Source organism: Bidens hawaiensis, unplaced genomic scaffold (assembly GCF_021521415.1).
Source record: "Bidens hawaiensis isolate Kalapana, Puna unplaced genomic scaffold, B.hawaiensis_p1.1 tig00011436_1, whole genome shotgun sequence".
NCBI classification, from domain to species: domain Eukaryota; kingdom Viridiplantae; phylum Streptophyta; class Magnoliopsida; order Asterales; family Asteraceae; genus Bidens; species Bidens hawaiensis.
In genome coordinates this window covers 790,593-809,511 of record NW_027491890.1, presented here as the reverse complement: position 1 = coordinate 809,511, position 18,919 = coordinate 790,593, and the positions used below count along the sequence as shown (strand labels likewise).

The 18,919-nt window shown below is 36.6% G+C and overlaps 1 protein-coding gene and 1 pseudogene across 2 annotated transcripts; one reads left to right on the top strand and one right to left on the bottom strand.

The window, feature by feature from the left end:
* The first annotated feature begins 217 nt into the window (after positions 1–217).
* On the top strand, positions 218–4,717 carry LOC143537926 (protein LNK1-like; annotated as a pseudogene). Its single transcript, XR_013136164.1, has 6 exons — positions 218–324; positions 1,189–2,012; positions 2,109–2,699; positions 3,732–3,884; positions 4,074–4,191; positions 4,287–4,717. The product of XR_013136164.1 is annotated as a protein LNK1-like (transcript).
* A 262-nt stretch (positions 4,718–4,979) lies between these two features.
* Positions 4,980–7,605, bottom strand: LOC143537925 (uncharacterized). The gene is made up of 4 exons (XM_077031593.1): positions 7,336–7,605; positions 5,762–5,891; positions 5,501–5,654; positions 4,980–5,356 (listed from the first exon to the last, which is right to left on the bottom strand). Exons 1-4 carry the CDS (start codon positions 7,564–7,566, stop codon positions 5,140–5,142), a joined length of 732 nt encoding a protein of 243 aa, XP_076887708.1. The 5' UTR covers positions 7,567–7,605; the 3' UTR covers positions 4,980–5,139.
* Positions 7,606–18,919: the final 11,314 nt, after the last annotated feature.

The window sequence follows — 18,919 nt, the reverse complement described above, 5'->3', positions numbered from 1 at the left end:
AGCCACCACCACTTTTTGTGTCTGTGAATAAGAAATCCTCAGGATATCTTAGCAGTCGCCTCCACACCCCCAAAACCATTGCAGGTCTCGACAGTGCAGGTCGCCGGCGCAGCCGCAGAAGAGGAAGAAGATCAAGACGTGGTTCGTTCATCTCGAAAATCCGTGGGAAACATCGTATTGGATCAGGTAAGATTCATTTCGTGTTTTGACAGTGTACTTACCTTGGGCTAGCTACCTAGTTATGAGGTTTGATTTTGATGTGAGCTGTATTATCAGTGCCGGATAGAAGATTTTGAAGGAATGTCAGGCTTGTCTTTGTATGAGGTAGTAACTTTAATGCTTTCTTTTAGTTGACGTTAGTTGTTCATGTTTTGCTGATCAACTGTAGCATGTTTTTTTTCCATTGCTTATATGAGAAGAGAGTGGAAATGTTATTTTTATTTGATATCTCATAGAAATTTTAGCTGTTCTTTTTCATCTCTTGGTATGGAAGAGTTTTAGCTAACAGTATCTTGAGAGTTTAATATCACTTGTTGAACAATATATCATGTTGTATCCTGAAGTATTAATATCACTCTTGTCCGTGTTTATCTTTAACCTCCTCAGTGAACAATAGGAGATAAATTATTAAAATTCATAAGCTTTTAAGATCATAGGTCATGTGAAATCCAAACTATCACAGTTTCTAATCTTGATTTTACTTTTATCAATTGAAACCATGATTTTACTGCTACCAAGTAAAACCATGTAAATAATACAGCATTAGTAAGGATCTTGTTTGTTGTAGATAATAGACATCATGCCATCATGGTATCTTCCTTAATATTATATGCAACTAAGAAGGATTTGATGCTTTGATAAGCTTAGCCTTTGAAAAACATATTATTGTTGAGGACAGCAAAAAGAACAGCTTAACTGCTTAAGCATGAAAGTGACAGATGCGTCATTTTTTTCTTCACCAGAAAGACATAATGGGCATTTACAAGTTCATAAAAAAAATGAATTTTACCTTTTAGAAGCCTTATTTGCAATGATGTCTAGAAGCTATTGATCGTTCCATTCATTTAAACTGTGAAATAATTCATGTAGACCTATGAATTTTTTGACTTTCTTCCAGTTTGTATAAAACTTAATAGAAGTATTCTGAAGCTTTAGTTATTGCAGCTACTTTTCTGACTGTTTTTGTAGCTTGGAGATATTATATGGGATGAATTTGACCGAGGCGATGACCATATAGTACCACACCCTACTAATGCTCGGTCAAGTAAACATTCATCTGAAGGAGACAACTGTAGAAAACTTCAGCATGAAACAACTGTTTTGAGTACCACTGTAAACTTGATGCTTCCCATACTATTTGCCAACAAAAGGAAGAAAAAGATTCTAAGCCATTAGATAAGAAAAAGAAAATGATGGAAAAGGAATCACCATCTCATGCATCACATGGTGTATTTAACGGTTCATGTGATGGTGAGATTGTAAAAGACATGCCTAATTTAGCATCCGATGACATAAGAATGGAAGATGATTGCTTCAAAAGTAGCTATGTCACATCAGGTACAGGTGATAATAACTCGTACAGTTATCCACTAACACAGGTTTCCAAGGAAATCTTTGTTTTGCTGTCAATAATTGCGAGGATAAGGAATCAGGCGACCTTTTATACTACAACTGGTCTGATATAGGAAACTTTGAGGATGTTGGCAAGATGTTAAGGTTGATCTTACTTTATATTAAAAAAATGTTTTCCTTATGTTTATGCAAATAATGCAATAGTTTATAACATTATATATGTTTGCATACACAGGATTGTGATTCATCACTTGGCTGGTTTTACATCAGATCAAATTGATGGTACTGAAGAAGCATTAAAGATGGATTATAAATTCCAATTTCCTGAGCCAAGTGGTTTAAAGAACATATTACATACGGATCATGATTCTACAGAATCAAATAATCACAGGTCTAGCTGTATCTCTGAAAGCAAAGATGACCTTAATTTCAATGATCAGGTTAGTGGATTTTCTATTTGTGACAACAAACTTGATAAACATTCATTCGTACCATTTGAATAATCTTAAAGTTTCGTTTGTGTATACTTTTGGCAGATCAATATGCAGAAAAAGCAGTCAAAACATAATAATAAAACTGAAGGAAATGATAAAGGTTCCTTTAATCGAATCAGTGATCCCAGAAGCAATGTCAGTCCGGCTGTCTTCAAACAATAAATCTGACCAAAACTGGCAGCAGTTTGATTATTTTGGTCACATTCAGGGCAACACATGTTATCTACCTCCAGATTATCCTCATCAAACTACTTCTGTTCCAATGTTGTCTGGCATTAAATCTGAACATAAGGGTCTTAAGTCTCATTCCCCAATGGGGTCATCCTATGCATCTAACCAGAGTTCTGGTGAATCTTCAATGGATGAGCGAAAACAGTTACAAGGATTTCAGCCCTTAACCGTTGGAAGCCCGAGACAGATGGGTATGGTGTTTCAGTCTTCAAAAGGTGTCTTTTCTGATGAAAAGCAAGGTAATTTATTGAGTAAGGAACATGGAAGTCAAAGGGGTATTGATGGAGATCAGAAACGAATGGATATAGATTTGTTAAATGTACCGGAAAGTTCTGTTAGTTCTGAGTTGAATGAAATCTCACTTGAAGCCACTAGTTTCCGCCAGTTAAAACAGGCTATGGAACAGTATGATGATATTGCTATATTCATGGCAATCTCTATGATTCCTTGGTTTTTTAGTATAGTTCATTACAATTGCTAGTGACTAAACCAGGCAAAACGGGTGGGTTGGGTGCTGGGTCAGAACGGGTTTGACCGAAAATGAATTTGGGTCAAAACAAACCATTTTAAAAAAGTATCACTTTTGTCGTGTCAAAATGGAGTTGGACTAAAATTAGGTTGGGTTGAAATGTGAAGTTTTATAAATAGAAGTATCAAAATAGGTTTACCCGATATATACATGATTTTTTATGCCGGCTAGTGGCGACAGGTATTGGTGGTAATGATATAGCCAGTGGTGGGAGGCGGTGGCGTCGCGGGGGTTTTGGAGCCAGTTGGGGTGGGCGCCGCCGGTGGTGGTGGAGGTTGCGTTGGCGGTGGTGGTGGAGGCGATGACCGATAAATGGTGGTGGCAAGCAATGGTCGGGGGTGGTTCAGTTTGGTCATCATGCCAATTGATGTGCGGCCCAAAATAATGTAATGATAGATATAATTGAACCCAAAAGTTAACTTAACCCTTAGCAAACAGCGTATGTAATAATTTGAATCAAACCCATGAGCTATGATAAGCATAAATTACACAAGCAGGTATATAGAAATCAGATGATTTTATGTTTGTGAGGTAGATATTGAATCACACGAACATCAGAATGGTTGTGTGCAACAAAAGCAGAATGGTTGTGTGCAGAACACGTTAGCTATCAAATAACCACATGCTGTTATGGCTACAAAATTCAGGCAATAAGCTTTATTTCTTACATGATGTGAGGTTTAGCATGTGAGTTAGTTTTATTAGGATTGTTCTAATCTCTAAACAAAAGGTAGAAGCTTTGACCTGAAACAAATTGATAGTTTTCTAAAACAACCTGTTTTGACCAGCTATCTGATCTTACATGTGCCTTTTTCCAGGTGGGATTCACGTGATTTTTTTTTTCTTTTTCTTTCTATAGTCTAGATCAGATTTCTAAAGCAGTTTGATTTTAACCGGTGTGCTTTTCAGTTGGATTTGAGAACCAAGTTATGCATTAGGGACAGTTTGTACCGTCTGGCTAGAAGTGCAGAGCAGCGGCATAATAATCCAAGTCTAGGTAGCGGTGCCACGGATGTTAATGATCTTGGCGGGCCTTTAATGTCTGAAAGGAATAACAAGTACATCACTTTCTCTATATTTTAATTTTTAATTAATAATTAATAATTATCTTCAATATAGCACGTGGCTAGTTCACCTTAAATATTATCTATTTTCTGCTGGAAGTGGCTCATGAGTGATTGAGTTCATTTACTTAACTTGCCTTTTTCTTTCTCCTAATCTTGTTAATATTCTGATTATAGGTGCAGTGGATTCATGGATATGGAAACTGATACAAATCCTATAGATCGGTCAGTAGCACATCTATTGTTTCATAGGCCTTCAGAATCACTTAAGCTTCCTACATTTCCTCCCAAGCATAATCTGGTAAATAAAACATACTTTCTAGCAAATTCTTTTTCCAACAATTATAGATTATATACGCCCAATTCTTATAAAACTACCATCTTCATGATGAGCAGAACCATGGATCTGTATTAACAGAGAGCCAAGTTTGTGAGGAAAAAGCTGCAAGTGGATCAAATGACACGATGTGTGGCGACAGAAACTAGGACATAGTTATTGTTTATATAGTCTTGTGTTATATAATGTATAAAATCATCCAAGAAGCCCCGCCCGATCCGTCATGGATTTACAACATATACGATGGGTTAGGCTTTTACAATTTCTTGGTGTATATCCTTTTGTTTTTACAGAATCATCCAAGTGGCCCAGCCTGTCCTGGTATGGTGTATAACCTTTAAAATGACCCCGAGTTCTTTGCGTTTTAAATGCGGGGCTCTGTTGGTTTTGTAAGTAGTGTTGTAACTTGGAAAAAAGTATCGCTACGCTGCTGATGTGATGAAATAATGTTATGTTTGAATTAAGCAGCAGTCTATGGTTGGTTTGATTGTGGTGCAAATTTAATAGGATATGAAAACAAACAGATATGCAAGAAGTCATGTTTTGGGTTAAACAATTCTCTAATATGTTTAATAAACAAGTCATGATTTGGGTTAAACAATGCAATGTGATTGGTCGGGTGACGAAGTTTAGTATCTATAAACTAAAATCATGAGTACTAAAATGAAGTCAAATGAGCGAACCAGTAAACAAAAAATTTAACATTGATGTAAAAAGTTCTACAAACATTCAAGTTTATTTGTTTTGCTGAAAAGTGTTAGAATAAAGTAGAATCATGTCATTGCCAATCAGGTTACAGAATAGTACATGCAACAATCTCTTGATAATAAAAGTTCTAAATTCAAAAACACCTAACTTGATTATAAAACAGATCATACATCACAAGCCGACAAATTCGAGAAGCAGCTTATGCTAATCAAACTGTTGTCGCAGCTGCATTTCCGTTTCACTTTTCCATGTCGCGTGTGATGACTGTCCTTTCATTCGTTTATTCTTTTCCTTGTCTTTTATCATGGACCCTTTCTTCTTCTGTTCATCCGTCTCTTTGACAGGGCGGTCCCCACACATAGGGCATACCATCCCTCGTGCATTAGAAAACGTCTTCGGTATCCCACACTGCACACACATCCTGTGGAAAAAAACAATGTTATTACTTATTACTGAAAATTCACGGGCACCACCAATACCGTACCAACCAGTGGAACCATAAGATGACCTTATATAAAATTTACAAACATCAAATTTGTCTTCACATAAAATATTTAAATAGTACCTCAAAAGATCTGCAGCATCTTCGGCATTTGGATTAGTTGCGGTTATGACATGTTTTGCAGATCCTCGAGGCTCGGTTGAAGATGCGTTGGAGGCTTCACTGCTAACTCTGTCACGGATTCCAACTAATTGAGCTTTAGCCTGCACTACAGCCCCTATAATATGAAAAAAAACATTCATGAAGTCTCATATTGTAAACTAAAACAAGATGATTGCTCATAAAATTTACAATATTACCAATTTGCACAAAAAATGGTCTTACCTTCAGGTATGTCATTTTTATCTCTACGATTTTTGCGATGACCATGCCGCCATAGTTGACCATCATTATCTTTGTTTGCAGATGCGGATTCTCCAACAGAATTGTTCAGAAACTGTGGCGGTCTTGAAATCTCCAATAATTTAAAAAAAAGTATAATAAGTTTTACGTGAGAGGTATGGTAAAACACTTTTACTTGTTCATGTAGATTAAGATTATGACAACATAACGAATGCTTAGACGAGACAATTTCATAGGACATATATACCCCTGAAAACAAGCATAATATCATATTTACCAAACCGAAAAATCAGAATCAGATCTACCCATTGAAAATACTACCCTTCTGTTTCTCCACACATTCCAACCTCATATGCAAATGCAAGTTTTAAGGGAAGAGTATATATGAATATCATAAACTAAAAATGGTATATTTGATATTGTAATCTTTTATTGGGTAAATACGATACTATACCGACTATACCAAGTTTAAAGGGGATATATCATATATGAAACCATCCCTATTATTATTAAGTTAGATAGGTCACTCAAAAGCCCTAATAAGCCACGGCTGTTAACACGAGCTAATGAAAGAGCTTTCCAAAGTTTACAGAAGGTCAAAAGTCACATAAATTTTTAATTTAACTTTTTATGGCTTGACTCAATAGTGCACCCTTAATATAAAAAAACACTTATTACCTTTGTTTACAGAACAATATCATCATTATGGTTCTTTTGTGTGACAGCTTAGTTATTTCACATGCAAAATTGGCATGAATCATTGTAACACTGCTAGTCTACTCCTAATCCTTCAATTACTATTTACTAATTACTAGTTATTAACTTATTATGTTTGCATAAAAAGTACTTATTCTTATAAAAGTTAAAACTTTTACTTGATAAAAGAAGCAAAGATCCTAAAAATATTGAATTTATGTTACCACAACTAGCAACGCTGGAGATTTTTATTTATACAGCATCAGTATATCAAAAAACTACATTAATCAATTAATATACCAGAGCAGTAACTAAAATTGTTCCACTGCACTAGCACAAGACATACCGGTCACCCACTTAAAGATGTTATTGGTTGGTCCCATGGTCTCTCAAGGTGTAAAATCAAATATGCCAAAACATACAATCACACTGTTCTGCTTATAAAACAAACTTAAAATTCCAATATCAAACCAGCACTAAATTAAACATACATACAGCTGATTTACACCTCTGCTAATAATAATTCAGTCATTCACACCAACTTAACTTTAAGGGACATTCCGTTCGAAATTTTTTTTTATTATAGTTTAAAAATAAAATGAATTCTTTGAAAAACCGATAATGTTTTTGGTTGGTAAACTTGGAGACGGAATTGGAACTCCCCTACCCTTAAGAATGACAAGCAACTTGAGTCGGGTGGGTTCGGGTTAGAACAAGTCAATTAAAAAAAAGTTATTTTATTCAGATCAAAACGGGTTTCGGGTCAAAACCAAATTATGCATTCCTCCAAACCCAGGTCTATAACAGTAATTAATTCATAGTAAATGAGATAAAAAGTGAGTAAGATTATTATTACTTACTTCAGAAAACGCATCGAGTGCTGACGGAAGCGAAGAAGAAGCAGAAGGATTAGGTGGATCGAACAAGGGTGTTTTAAAATCGTTGCCGGTGGTTGTACGGTCACGGCTGTCTGGATCTTCGTATTCATCTTCATCTTCATCTTCATCTTCTTCGGATGTGAGGTATGGCTGTTGTTTATTATTATTATCTTCTTCGGAAGATGAATATCCCTGTATCAAAAACAAACTCATAGCTGCTGCTCCCAGATGATGAAGAGGGGTTTGTACTGTAGTTTGAATAACGAACCCAGAAGAAACTAATGACCGGTGTTGCTGCAAATGGGCTTTCTTTAGAGATGGGTTTTGATAAAGATGTCGGCCCACCCAACTCACCCAATTCCCTTGCTCTCTTTAAGGTGCACAATCGGGTTTTTCAAATACCCGGATCCAGGTATGGAACCGGGTTCGGGTATGATTGGGTATTGGTAATAACCGGGTCGGGTTCGGGTTCATGTATTGTCTCTAAAAACCATACTTTATGTATCGGGTTCAGGTCAGGTATAGAACCGGGTATTTGAATAGCCTATTTTTGGGTATTAAAAAACCATATTTTCGGATTTTTTTTGGCTTTTCTCCGGGTATAGATTGGATTTTTTAAAATGTTTCATTTTGTAAGGGTATTTTTCGGTATTTGAAAAACCCGGTTTTGGGTATTGGAAAAACTCGGTTCTGGGTATGGAACCGGTTCAGGTTTTCGGGGATATTACCTGGTACAAATCAGGCCCGGTTCGGTTTTAGTACCGAAATGCATACCCTATCCGTACCCTACGGGTAAGGTCGGGTACGGGTATTGAAAACCCGAGTATAAAAAAAACCGGTTCCGAGTTTTTATTTCGGGTCCGGTTCGGGGTTCGGGTTTTTTGTGCACCTCTACTCTCATACACACATACATATATATGCATGTATATATATAATTGGGGCTTTTAATTTTTAAATGTATTGTGTAAATTACAAAACTACCCTCATGTGTTGAGCACATGACCATATTTAGCGAAAAAAATTAACTGGATTAAGAGCAAATGACATAAGGTGATAGAGTTTTTAAACATAAAGGATGTTTCCTATAATTTATTTTTATAAAGGACATCCACTAAATAAATCATATAAACGTAAAAGACGAGTTTTGCTATTTTGTCTTAAAAATAAATTAAAATCACCGTCTATTTTCATATCATTTTTTTGATCTTTTATTTCTAGTTTAAAGTTTGTGTGTAACAATCGTGTTTCATTATCATATTTAGATGTTGCTTTTTCATTTATACTACAAATGTGCGTAACTTTTGCTTTTTCTCTGCTATTTCTCAAGCACATTACGTGATTATTAGGAAAAGTTCGAGAAATTATGTAACAAGAGATGCGTCTTCATTAATAGTGAGTAATCTTTACTTACATGACAATCATTACGCTTAAACTTACAAAAGATACTATCTTTAAGGCTTACATGTGTCTATATTTGAACATACTCATACATAAAATAAATTGTTTCAACCTTTCACATATGAAATCGGGGACAGATTAGTGATTAGTGAATAACAATGGAGACATATAAAGGTTAATTCAAGCGTTTTGTCGAAGAAGAAGGAATTGGTTGCTGGAAGGAGATAGCCTCCCCGAGAAGGGACAAGTTTATTTTAGCGACCATATTTGACCTAGGGTTTGCTCGAGATTGTTGCTAAGATTGACCAAGCGTTTGTCGGTCATAATCTATTGCGATTGCTGACCTAGTAGCCAAGAATGGTAGTCACCGAGATCGAGATTAGTTGACGAGTAGTTCAATCACTTCAATGGGTAAGAACAAGTAGTGACTGAAAAACACTAGGGTATTGGTTGATCAAATATGGATAAGAGTGGCACAATTGGCCGAGATTTAACAATTTGGTGGTTGGAGCGTTTCTTCGAGATCTTTAACTGATATAACCACATATAATTTCCAAGCACAAACCATCTGTGACCTAGATCAGTTGATGATTCATAGCCCATCAACATCGAGCAGTTTTCGACAGGGTCAGGCAGTTGACGATCACATTACCGAGCCAGGTTGACAAGATCAATGAGTCAAACCGTGAACCATTGTTGAAGTTCAAGATAAACGAGACTGATGATTAGTGATCTCCATATCATGTTCTATTTTCTAAATGTTTTAATTACACTTATAATCATTTTTTATTTAGCTTAGTTGCTTTTTATCATTATTGAGCCCCCCCCCCCCCCCCCCCCCCCCCCCGAAGTGACAAAGAAGAGGATCACTTGAGAAAAAATTCTCAAACCACTAAAATTGTGGCAATTCCCCCTCACAATCGCTCCCCGACCACTACACCCCTAAAATACAATTCATCTTCTTGCTTATGGGGCGCAACGTGACGCACTCCCCCCCCCCTCCCATTCCACCTACCACTACGCATGGCCTTATCGTGGCGCTAAATGGATTAAATTATGTTCGAGATACTTAATGGTACAAATTTCAGATGGTATAAAATTTGAATTGGGTATTGACAAGGGTGAAAGTTAGTGAATTACAAAGAATTAGATGTTTAGGAAAATCCAGCAATGATTAGAGGTATTTTTTTTTTCAAGTGTTCCAGAACATATCATGGATTAGCAAATCCATGTATGGTCAAAGTTTAAATAATCAAGAAAAGAAAATGGGATGAGGAGGCATGATCAAGGTACCAGAAGTAAGGTGACCAACTCTTCTCACAGTCGCTCAATACAATCATCGTTTTGTTTTAGTGGAAGCAGAATGATTGGAAATTAGAGATGATGTCATTTGGGAAGGGTTACTTCTAGTTCACAGAATCTCATGGGTGTTTTTCCTTTGCAAGTAAGAAATCTAGAGGCACATGAAAAATTTTGGCTGGAAAAGTGTGGAAAGGTTCTTGAAAAACTATTCTAAATGGGATCACAAGTCATGCTTTTAGTCTTAGTTCGAGGACAAGGGTGGGTAAGAACTAGTATTGTAAGTCCCAAATCCGTTGTGACAACCTGCTACCATATTTATCTTGAATTCGGGAATTAATAACAATTTGAAAAGTAACCTCCAAAAGAGTTGAAGGGCTTGAGGTTTTGAACCAACTGAATTAAATGAACTAATACTCATGAGTTGTTCATTTTCCATCACAACTCCATCGCTAAGCTTCCCCCCACCTCTCAAATTGTTCTCTACGTTTGTACAGGGGCGGCTATGGAGTATGGCGGGGTCGTCGGCGTCCACAGGCCCGACATCCCGCTAGGCCCAAATTTTTAGTTTAAATTATATGTAATTTTATGAAAAAAATATGTATAATCAATGTTTCAACACAATTACATAACCATTAGTTTGGTCTAGTGGTAAAGGGTTATGACATCTAACAAAAATGTTGTGAGTTCTAGTCTTTTTTGAGACATTTTTAAACTTATTTTTATACAAATCATAATCAAGTAAGCCCATTTAAAATTAAATTGTTTAAACCCAACAAAATGTTCCTTTTACTTAAAGCCCAAAGAAATTTTCGCCTTTGGGCCCAAAAAAATTTCAGCTTCTCGAAGCCGGCCCAACGTTTGTACTTGGCCAATCTCTTAAAGCTACCAATTTAGACACCATTCGAGGTAAGAAGCATATCAATTAAACAATTTTCTTAATCTGATTAAAAGCTTTATGGTTACAATAATTATCTGTCTCTATCTTAATGGACTTTTAGAATTGAAATAGAAAAGCTTAATAGGGTTTTGATTGAACCATGACTTACAATTATGTATCTTTTTTATTATAATTAACTTATTTTATCACATATCTTTATCTTCTAAATTTGAAATGATTGAACTGAAGCTCAACAATAATCGAACTCAAGCTTTTGTAATGGTGGTGGTGACATGTGGTGGTGGTAATGGTGGAGACAAAGGTGATGAAAATGAAGGGATGCAGACTTATTGTTTTAAAACTACAAGGACACAAAATAATCATGATGAAAGTGCATAATAGTCATCGCAGCTTTTCGTTGGATGACTTTTTGACAGAAGGACTAAGTTTTACACGTTTTTAAACTGCAAGGACTCTAGTGTATCGTTTTGACTACTTTTAGGGGCACATTGTGCGCCTGTGTTATAACCATAAGGACATAAATAGGAATAATCTCAATCAAAATAATCAAAAGATACAAAAAATCTAATAAACAGTTAAAATAATCAGAAAAAGTTTATGCGACGTGAACCAACAATCTTTATCTATAGTTATAACATTTGTTTTAAAATGTTCGAGAAATGGAACATAACTATTATACTTTATCCTTTTTAGCAATATACATTAAAATAATTTGTTATTCTTTTTAGCGAAAAATCTTATTTCTACTGTATATTTTACACCAATAATTTACGCATTTATTTCTTGTGGGCTATTCTCATTTTGACAAATTGTGGCTTTTTTAATCTATCATTTTTTATCATTATACAAAATTATTAGTCTATGCCGCATTTAATATCATAATATTAAGCAGATTTTTATTTAATATCATGTGTGTATTGTCATTTAATATTAAAATTGAAGAAAATTAAGAAACTCAGTTAAAAGAATATTTCTCATTTAATCATAGACATCATTATATACACACACAAGAGATAAACTATCTAACTGAATACAAGAATACAGGAGACAAAATAGGAAACGAAAATGAATATATATATCTGTATTTTATAACACTCCCCCTCAGATATATTTCTACTGATTATACACTATTAACAACACACTTCAGGGTGATGTTAATTAGGCACTTCGGGACCTATAAATTTATTATTATATCAGTTAGTTGCCTCATTAAAAACCTTATTAAGAAAACCCAGTGGGACAAAACTTAGCTAAGGAAAAAAGAGTACATTGTGCATAATTCTCCCCCTCAAAACTAGTTGATGTCTTTCAATATGCGGAGTCCAATCTTCTGTGAAAGTTTTTCGAAACTACTTCTGGGTAGTGCTTTTGTAAAAAGGTCAGCTAGACTTTCACTTGACTTGATCTGATGAACCTCAATTTCTCCCTCTTTCTGTAGGTCATACGTTGAGAAGAACTTTTGTGAGATATGCTTCGTTTTGTCACCCTTGATGTATCCTTCTTGAATTTGAGTTATGCAAGCCGTATTGTCTTCATATATAATTGTCGACCCCTTCTTGATCTCTTCTAAACCGCATGAACCTTGTATACGATTAATCATCGATCTCAACCACACGCACTCTCGACTTGCTTCATATAGTGCGATTAGTTCAGCATGATTTGATGACGTTGCTGTAAGGGTCTGCTTTGTTGACTTCCAAGAAATTGTTGTGTCACTGTATGTGAAAACGTAACCTGTTTGAGATCGTGCTTTATGCGGATATGATAGATATCCAGCATCAGCATACCCGATGAGACGTGACTTGTTATCTTTTGAGTAGTATAGTCCCATGTCTCGTGTTCCGCTAATATATTGAAAGATGTGCTTTATTCCATTCCAGTGTCTGCATGTTGGGTTCGAACTATATCTTGCTAATACATTTACAGAGAATGCAATATCAGGTCTCGTGTTATTTGCAAAATACATCAATGCGCCAATCTAGATGATAAAGCTTTTACTCACCATATATGATTCGATAGGGTTAATACTAGTACAATATAATCTAGATGATAAAGCTTTTAGTTTTTCTAGAACGACATCTTTGCCATTTTTATTTGAAGTAATTTGCAAATATTCGATATTATTTTCAGATGTTGTTTTGATATGGTAACCATTGCGTCGAATGTCTTTAAAACTAAGTAAATTTCGTCTTGATTTACTAGAGTATAATGCATCATTGATAATTAGCTTGGTACTCGATGATAAGATAATGCATGCTCTTCCGGAGCCTTCAATAAGGTTACAAACACCAGAAATAGTACCAACAAGTGTCTCTCCATGAGACAATTCACAGAAAAATTTATTTTGTTTAAGAATAGTGTTGGTAGTACCACTGTCTACCAGGCATTCATCATCCATAATAGCTATGTTGGACCTCGAAAACATATTCCTTCAGAAATAATAAGGAAAAACAAATTAACACAACAAATTAATAGTTTTGCATGATAAGAACATCAAATATGAATCAAACTTTTATGAGAATTTAAACGAAACCATAATATGAGTTTAAAAGGAAAAAAAAAACACACGAGTTCAACCACAATCCAAACAAACAAGGGAAATAAAAGTCTGGAAAAAAAACATAAAATAATAAAGCATGAGATCTTGCTACTTCTCAACAAAAGCAGCCATATCAAGATAAGTGTCTGCTTCTGGTGCTGGAGATGACAAATTAGGTGCATTCTCAATTAGGTTTGTCTCAACATTTCTCTCATTTTCTTTCATCATTCGTTGATAAGCTTCAACGAGATGCTTAGGGGTGCGACATGTGCAGGACCAATGATTTGACATTCCACATTTATGACATACACTTCTTTGGCTCCCGCTAGATCCTCCTCTAATGGATCGCCCCGAATTCTGTTGACTTGATTCACCATTTCTCGGTTTAGAATTATAAGATTCCCTTCTCCATGTGTTGATTCGTCCATGTCCACGCCCACGACCTCTGCTGGGGCCGCGACTTTTCCCTCTCCCACACCCGGTCTGATGATTTGCCACATTCGCTTCAGGGAACGAGCTTGAACCGACCGATCGCGATTGATGATTTTTTTAACAGGAGCGTGTTGTTTTGCTCAGCGACCAACAAAAGTGTTATTAATTCTGAATACTTTGTAAAGTTACGTTCCCTATACGTTTGCGATAGGAGTATGTTTGAGGCATGGAAGGTTGAAAAGGTTTTCTCAAGCATGTCTGCTTTTGTTATTTTTTCACCACATAACTTAAGCTCAGAGGTGATGCAGAAAAGTGCAGAATTATACTCGCCAACAGTTTTGTAATCTTGCAGCCTCAAATGAAGCCATTCATAGCGAGCTTTTGGGAGTATGACCAACTTCTGGTGGTCAAAACGTTCTTGGATATTTTTCCATAACTCGAGAGGGTCCTCAACAGTAAGGTATTCCCTTTTCAAATCCTCGTGGAGATGGTGGTGAAGGAATATCAAAGCTTTTGCCTTTTCTTCTCGGGATGTTTTATTACCATCACCAATCGTCCCCCCCTAGACTTTTTGCCATCAAATGAATTTTAGCATCAAGTGTCCATGGGTGGAAATTGCTACCCGAGATGTCAAGTGCAGCAAATTCAAGTTTGGAGATGTTCGATATGTTTCTGAATGAAAATTTTTATATGTTAAAAGGTTAACATAAAATGTAAAAAAAAAAAATTCGGGTTCTCATTAGTTAGAACTGCAGGTTTTATAATTACAAGCCTTTAATTGAATTTTAGTTTAGTCGTATAACTTAGTTTAGTCATATAACACTTTATACAATTTAAAAAAATATGTATATTAAAAAAAATGATGTTTACGTGAATAAAAAAAATATGAGATTAAGAATTAAAAGGTATTGATGAGGTAGTTACATAAACACAATACCCACTTATTGTAATTACTTTTTCTTTTTTATTTAATTTGGAATTAACTTTTAAAATAAAATGGTGAAATCAGGGAGAGAAAAAAAAATAAAAAAAAAATCCTTGGTCTCAAATAAATGGGGTGGAGTATTGGTGAGGTAAATAAAAATGGATTAAAACCCATGAGATAGAACTGGAAAACTGAAAAGATTTAAAAACGTGAAAGATTAGGGTTTTATGGATGGATATCTTCACACAGCCAACAATATATTTGCTAATTGTACGCCGGAAAATCCGCCCACCAGAAGAACAGAAAGAGCACTATCTCCGGCGAACTATATTCAACTACTCATTCGATTCTGTTCCCGGTTCTCTCGGTTTATCGCCGCTCCACTCGTTGGATCTGGTCCGTCGGTTTTTGTGGGTTCACCGTCGAGGCTTCGATGTGACGTTGACGATGTGCAGGAGCACAGATTTGCCGACAGAGATCGATAAAAAAATTTTTGGTTATATTTGATCGGATTTTAATGTAAAAACGTTCAGAGGTCGTGAAAAAGAAATGATATTGATGTATGGATTATCAGGTAACCGGCAGGGACTGATTATTTTTATTTAAATATGATGTTTTATTCAACAGTTTCTTGAATTTTTTTTCTTTTAGACTTAAAATTACTAATTTAGCAATTCTATAAAAATAACTCACAACAAATATCCTACTTCGTATTGAAAAACCCAAAATAAAGGCCGTGGAGTTTTTCGCTTCAGAGTTTATGAATAATACGGGTCACAGGCCTGTTTTCGTTTGTCCAGGAGTGAAAAAGATCAACGATGAAGACCGGGTAAGACTTGAAGTACCATTTACTTTGGATGAGATTAAAAGCGCGGTTTGGGAGTGTGATGGTGACAAAGCACCGGCCCAAGACGGGTTCAACTTAAAGTTCATAAAATACTTTTGGGAAGGTCTAAAACAGGTTTTTTACGCTTATTCCAGTCATTTTATGATACGGGTCAGATTACAAACGGGTGCTTTTCTGCCTTTATAGCACTCATCCCAAAAGGGAAAGACCAAATATCGTTTGCAGATTACCGGCCGATTAGCTTGGTGGGGTGTATTAACAAGGTGTTGTCCAAGGTACTTTTCTCTCGCTTAAAATCGGTCATGCCAAAGCTTATTTCGGACGAACAAACGGCTTTCCTAGGCAACAGAAACATATTAGACGGTCCCATTATGCTAAACGAAACCATTGCGTGCATGAAAAAAATTAAATCGCAAGGAATGTTCTTTAAAGTTGATATCGAAAAAGCATACGATTCACTTAACTGGGACTTTCTTGATGACATGTTGAACCAAATGAACTTCTCGTGCAAGTGGAGGGGCTGGATTATGTCGATTGTGAAGAATGCTCGCACCTCGGTCCTTGTAAACGGGTCACCAACGTATGAATTTGACTGTCAACGGGGCCTTCGGCAAGGAGATCCTATCTCCCCGTTCCTTTTTATACTTGCTATGGAGGCGCCAACATGTATTATGAATCAGGCAGTTTTCTTAGGGGTTTTTCACGGCTTGCGGGTAAACGGAAATGGGCCAATCTTATCACACTTCATTTATGCGGACGACGTGGTTTTTTGTGGTGAATGGTCCGCCTTTAATGCAAAAAATATTAAGAGAATTCTCCGTTGTTTGTTCCTAGTCTCCGGGTTGAAGATTAACCTCCGTAAATGCTGTGTTTATGGAGTGGGTGTTGGGGATGGTGAGGTGCAAGACATGGCAAGTATCCTTGGCTGCAGTGCGGGCTCCTTTCCTTTTTTACATCTTGGTATCCCAATAGGCGCAAACATGAACCTTGTCCGAAATTGGACCCCGATCATTGACAAGTTTAAGGATCGGCCGTCCTTGTGGAAGTCGAAGTCGTTATCATATGGGGGTAGGATCACGTTACTAAAGTCGGTACTCAATTCTTTGCCCCTTTATTACTTCTCAATTTTCCGGGCGCCTTTACAAGTTATCAAGAGCCTGGAAAGGATTCGTAGGACGTTTTTTTGGGGTGGTAACATCGATGCGGATAAATTGAGTTGGATTGCTTGGGAAAACGTTATTGCCCCAACGGAGTATGGCGGAGCAGGTCTTGGTTCGCTTAGAGACGCTAATCTTAGTCTCCTTTCTAAATGGTGGTGGAGGTTCAAAGTTGATGACTCTGGTATGTGGCGGAAGGTTATTTGGGCAGTTCATGGGGTATCTAGAGCCTGGAATATTATTCCAGCAAAGTTGTCTATTAGCGGTCCGTGGAAACAAATCGCTGCTGTCCCAGGGATCCTCGAGAGCTTAAATGTCGATACCCGTCTTTGGTTCAAAGGGAGAATTGGGTGTGGCTCTAGTATAATGTTCTGGTTGGATTATTGGATTGGTGATGAATTATTATCCACATCGTTCCCTGCCTTATTCGCACCGGAAAGAAACAAGCGCTGCACTGTCGCAGACCGGGTCTGGATGGGCCCTGCGGGTGTCGGCTTTTCGTGGAACTGGAAGCGGGTTGGGTTGTCCGATGATGAAGCTGCTGAATTGAGTGAAATGTTGGTTTTTCTGGGGGATGTGGCGCTGAATGGGTCAAAGGATAGATGGGTTTTCACTCCTAATGGGTTGTGTGGCTTCTCTGTAGGTACAGTCAAACTACTGATCTCCGAAAACAGACAGTACCGGCTGCAGTCACGTTTCGTATGGTCGAGATGGGTTCCAAAAAAGGTTTGCGTAGTGGCGTGGCGAGCGAACCTCGATTGACTTCCTACGGCGGCTGCACTATAAAGGCGAAGTATTCCTATTGTGAATGATCTGTGTAACTTCTGTCATTTGCAAATGGAATGTACCAAACATGTCTTCACGGGCTGTCCGTTTGTTTCCGAAGTGTGGCAACAGGTTTGGAGGTGGTGCAATATACCGGCTCAAGTTATTTTTCACGTCAGTGACTTGTTGGGGATTCATAAGTCAGCCATGTCAGGACAACGGCAAAGAGAGACTTTGTACGCGGTGGTTTTAACTACCTTCTGGAGCGTTTGGCGGGCCAGAAACGAGGCTGTTTTCAATCAAAAAGAGCCTTCGGTTCAGGCGATCGTAGAAGAGGTAAAGGTTATGAGCTTCTTGTGGATTCGAAATCGGGCGACTATGGGAAACATGACATGGGAAGCTTGGCGGAGATTCGACACGTGCAAGATGGACAGATCTGGTACACGGCCTTAGTGTAGGTTTTCTGTTTTGTATTGCCTCTTTATGGGTTGTTCGTTGATGTTGTATATGTACTCGGTTGATGTCTTCTCGGTTGTATAATCTTGAATGCTAGCGGCTTGCTAGTATGTCGGGAATAAAAGTTTGGTTGGCCGTTCAAAAAAAAAAGTGGGTTAATCCCACTGATTTTTTTAATCTATCAATTTTTAGTTATTATAGAGATTCGTTAGTGTAGTCGCATTAAATACCGCAAAACCATGCATTTATATTTATTTAATATCACGTATTTTATGTAATTTAATATAAAAATATATCTTTCACATGTTCCTCTAATAGAGTATATAAATTTGTAACAAAACAATATTAATGAATCATTTCTTTGTATAACCTTTCAGTTTCAATATACCAAAAACTCATAAACATGTCACCTATAAAAATTTATGTTGCAATTTTTCTCATAATTGCGATTGCTAGTAAGCTATTAATTACTTAATTTTTATGAGTTATTCTTTTTACTTATGATCTTATGACATATGAAACACACTTGTAATGACTTACTAATCATTTTTATTGCTCAATATATGTCTAACTAACAAGGGAGCACTGTGGTGACCGGCAAACTATGTAAAGAATCTTGGCCACTTAACCCATGTATTATTGAAACATGCAAAAAAGAATGCGTAGGTAGAAGAGGGTCGGATGCTTCCTACTTTTGCCCTCATCAAGATCTTTGTGTGTGTTATTTTGGATGTTAAGACCTATGGATTTAAAAAAAAATAATTGTTATCGTCTTTAATTAAAGAATTTGATGTCAGAATTGATGTTATTCTAGTAATCATATTAAAAAAATAATGCTTATGAAGAA

Excerpts from the sequence above, each read along its gene's own strand:
- LOC143537925 (XM_077031593.1), bottom strand. The coding sequence starts at position 7,566 with ATGAGTTTGTTTTTGATACAGGGATATTCATCTTCCGAAGAAGATAAT. Across the intron at positions 5,892-7,335 it reads CACTCGATGCGTTTTCTGAA|ATTTCAAGACCGCCACAGTT; the intron begins GTAAGTAATAAT and ends AAATTATTGGAG. Across the intron at positions 5,357-5,500 it reads GATGCTGCAGATCTTTTGAG|GATGTGTGTGCAGTGTGGGA; the intron begins GTACTATTTAAA and ends TTTTTTCCACAG.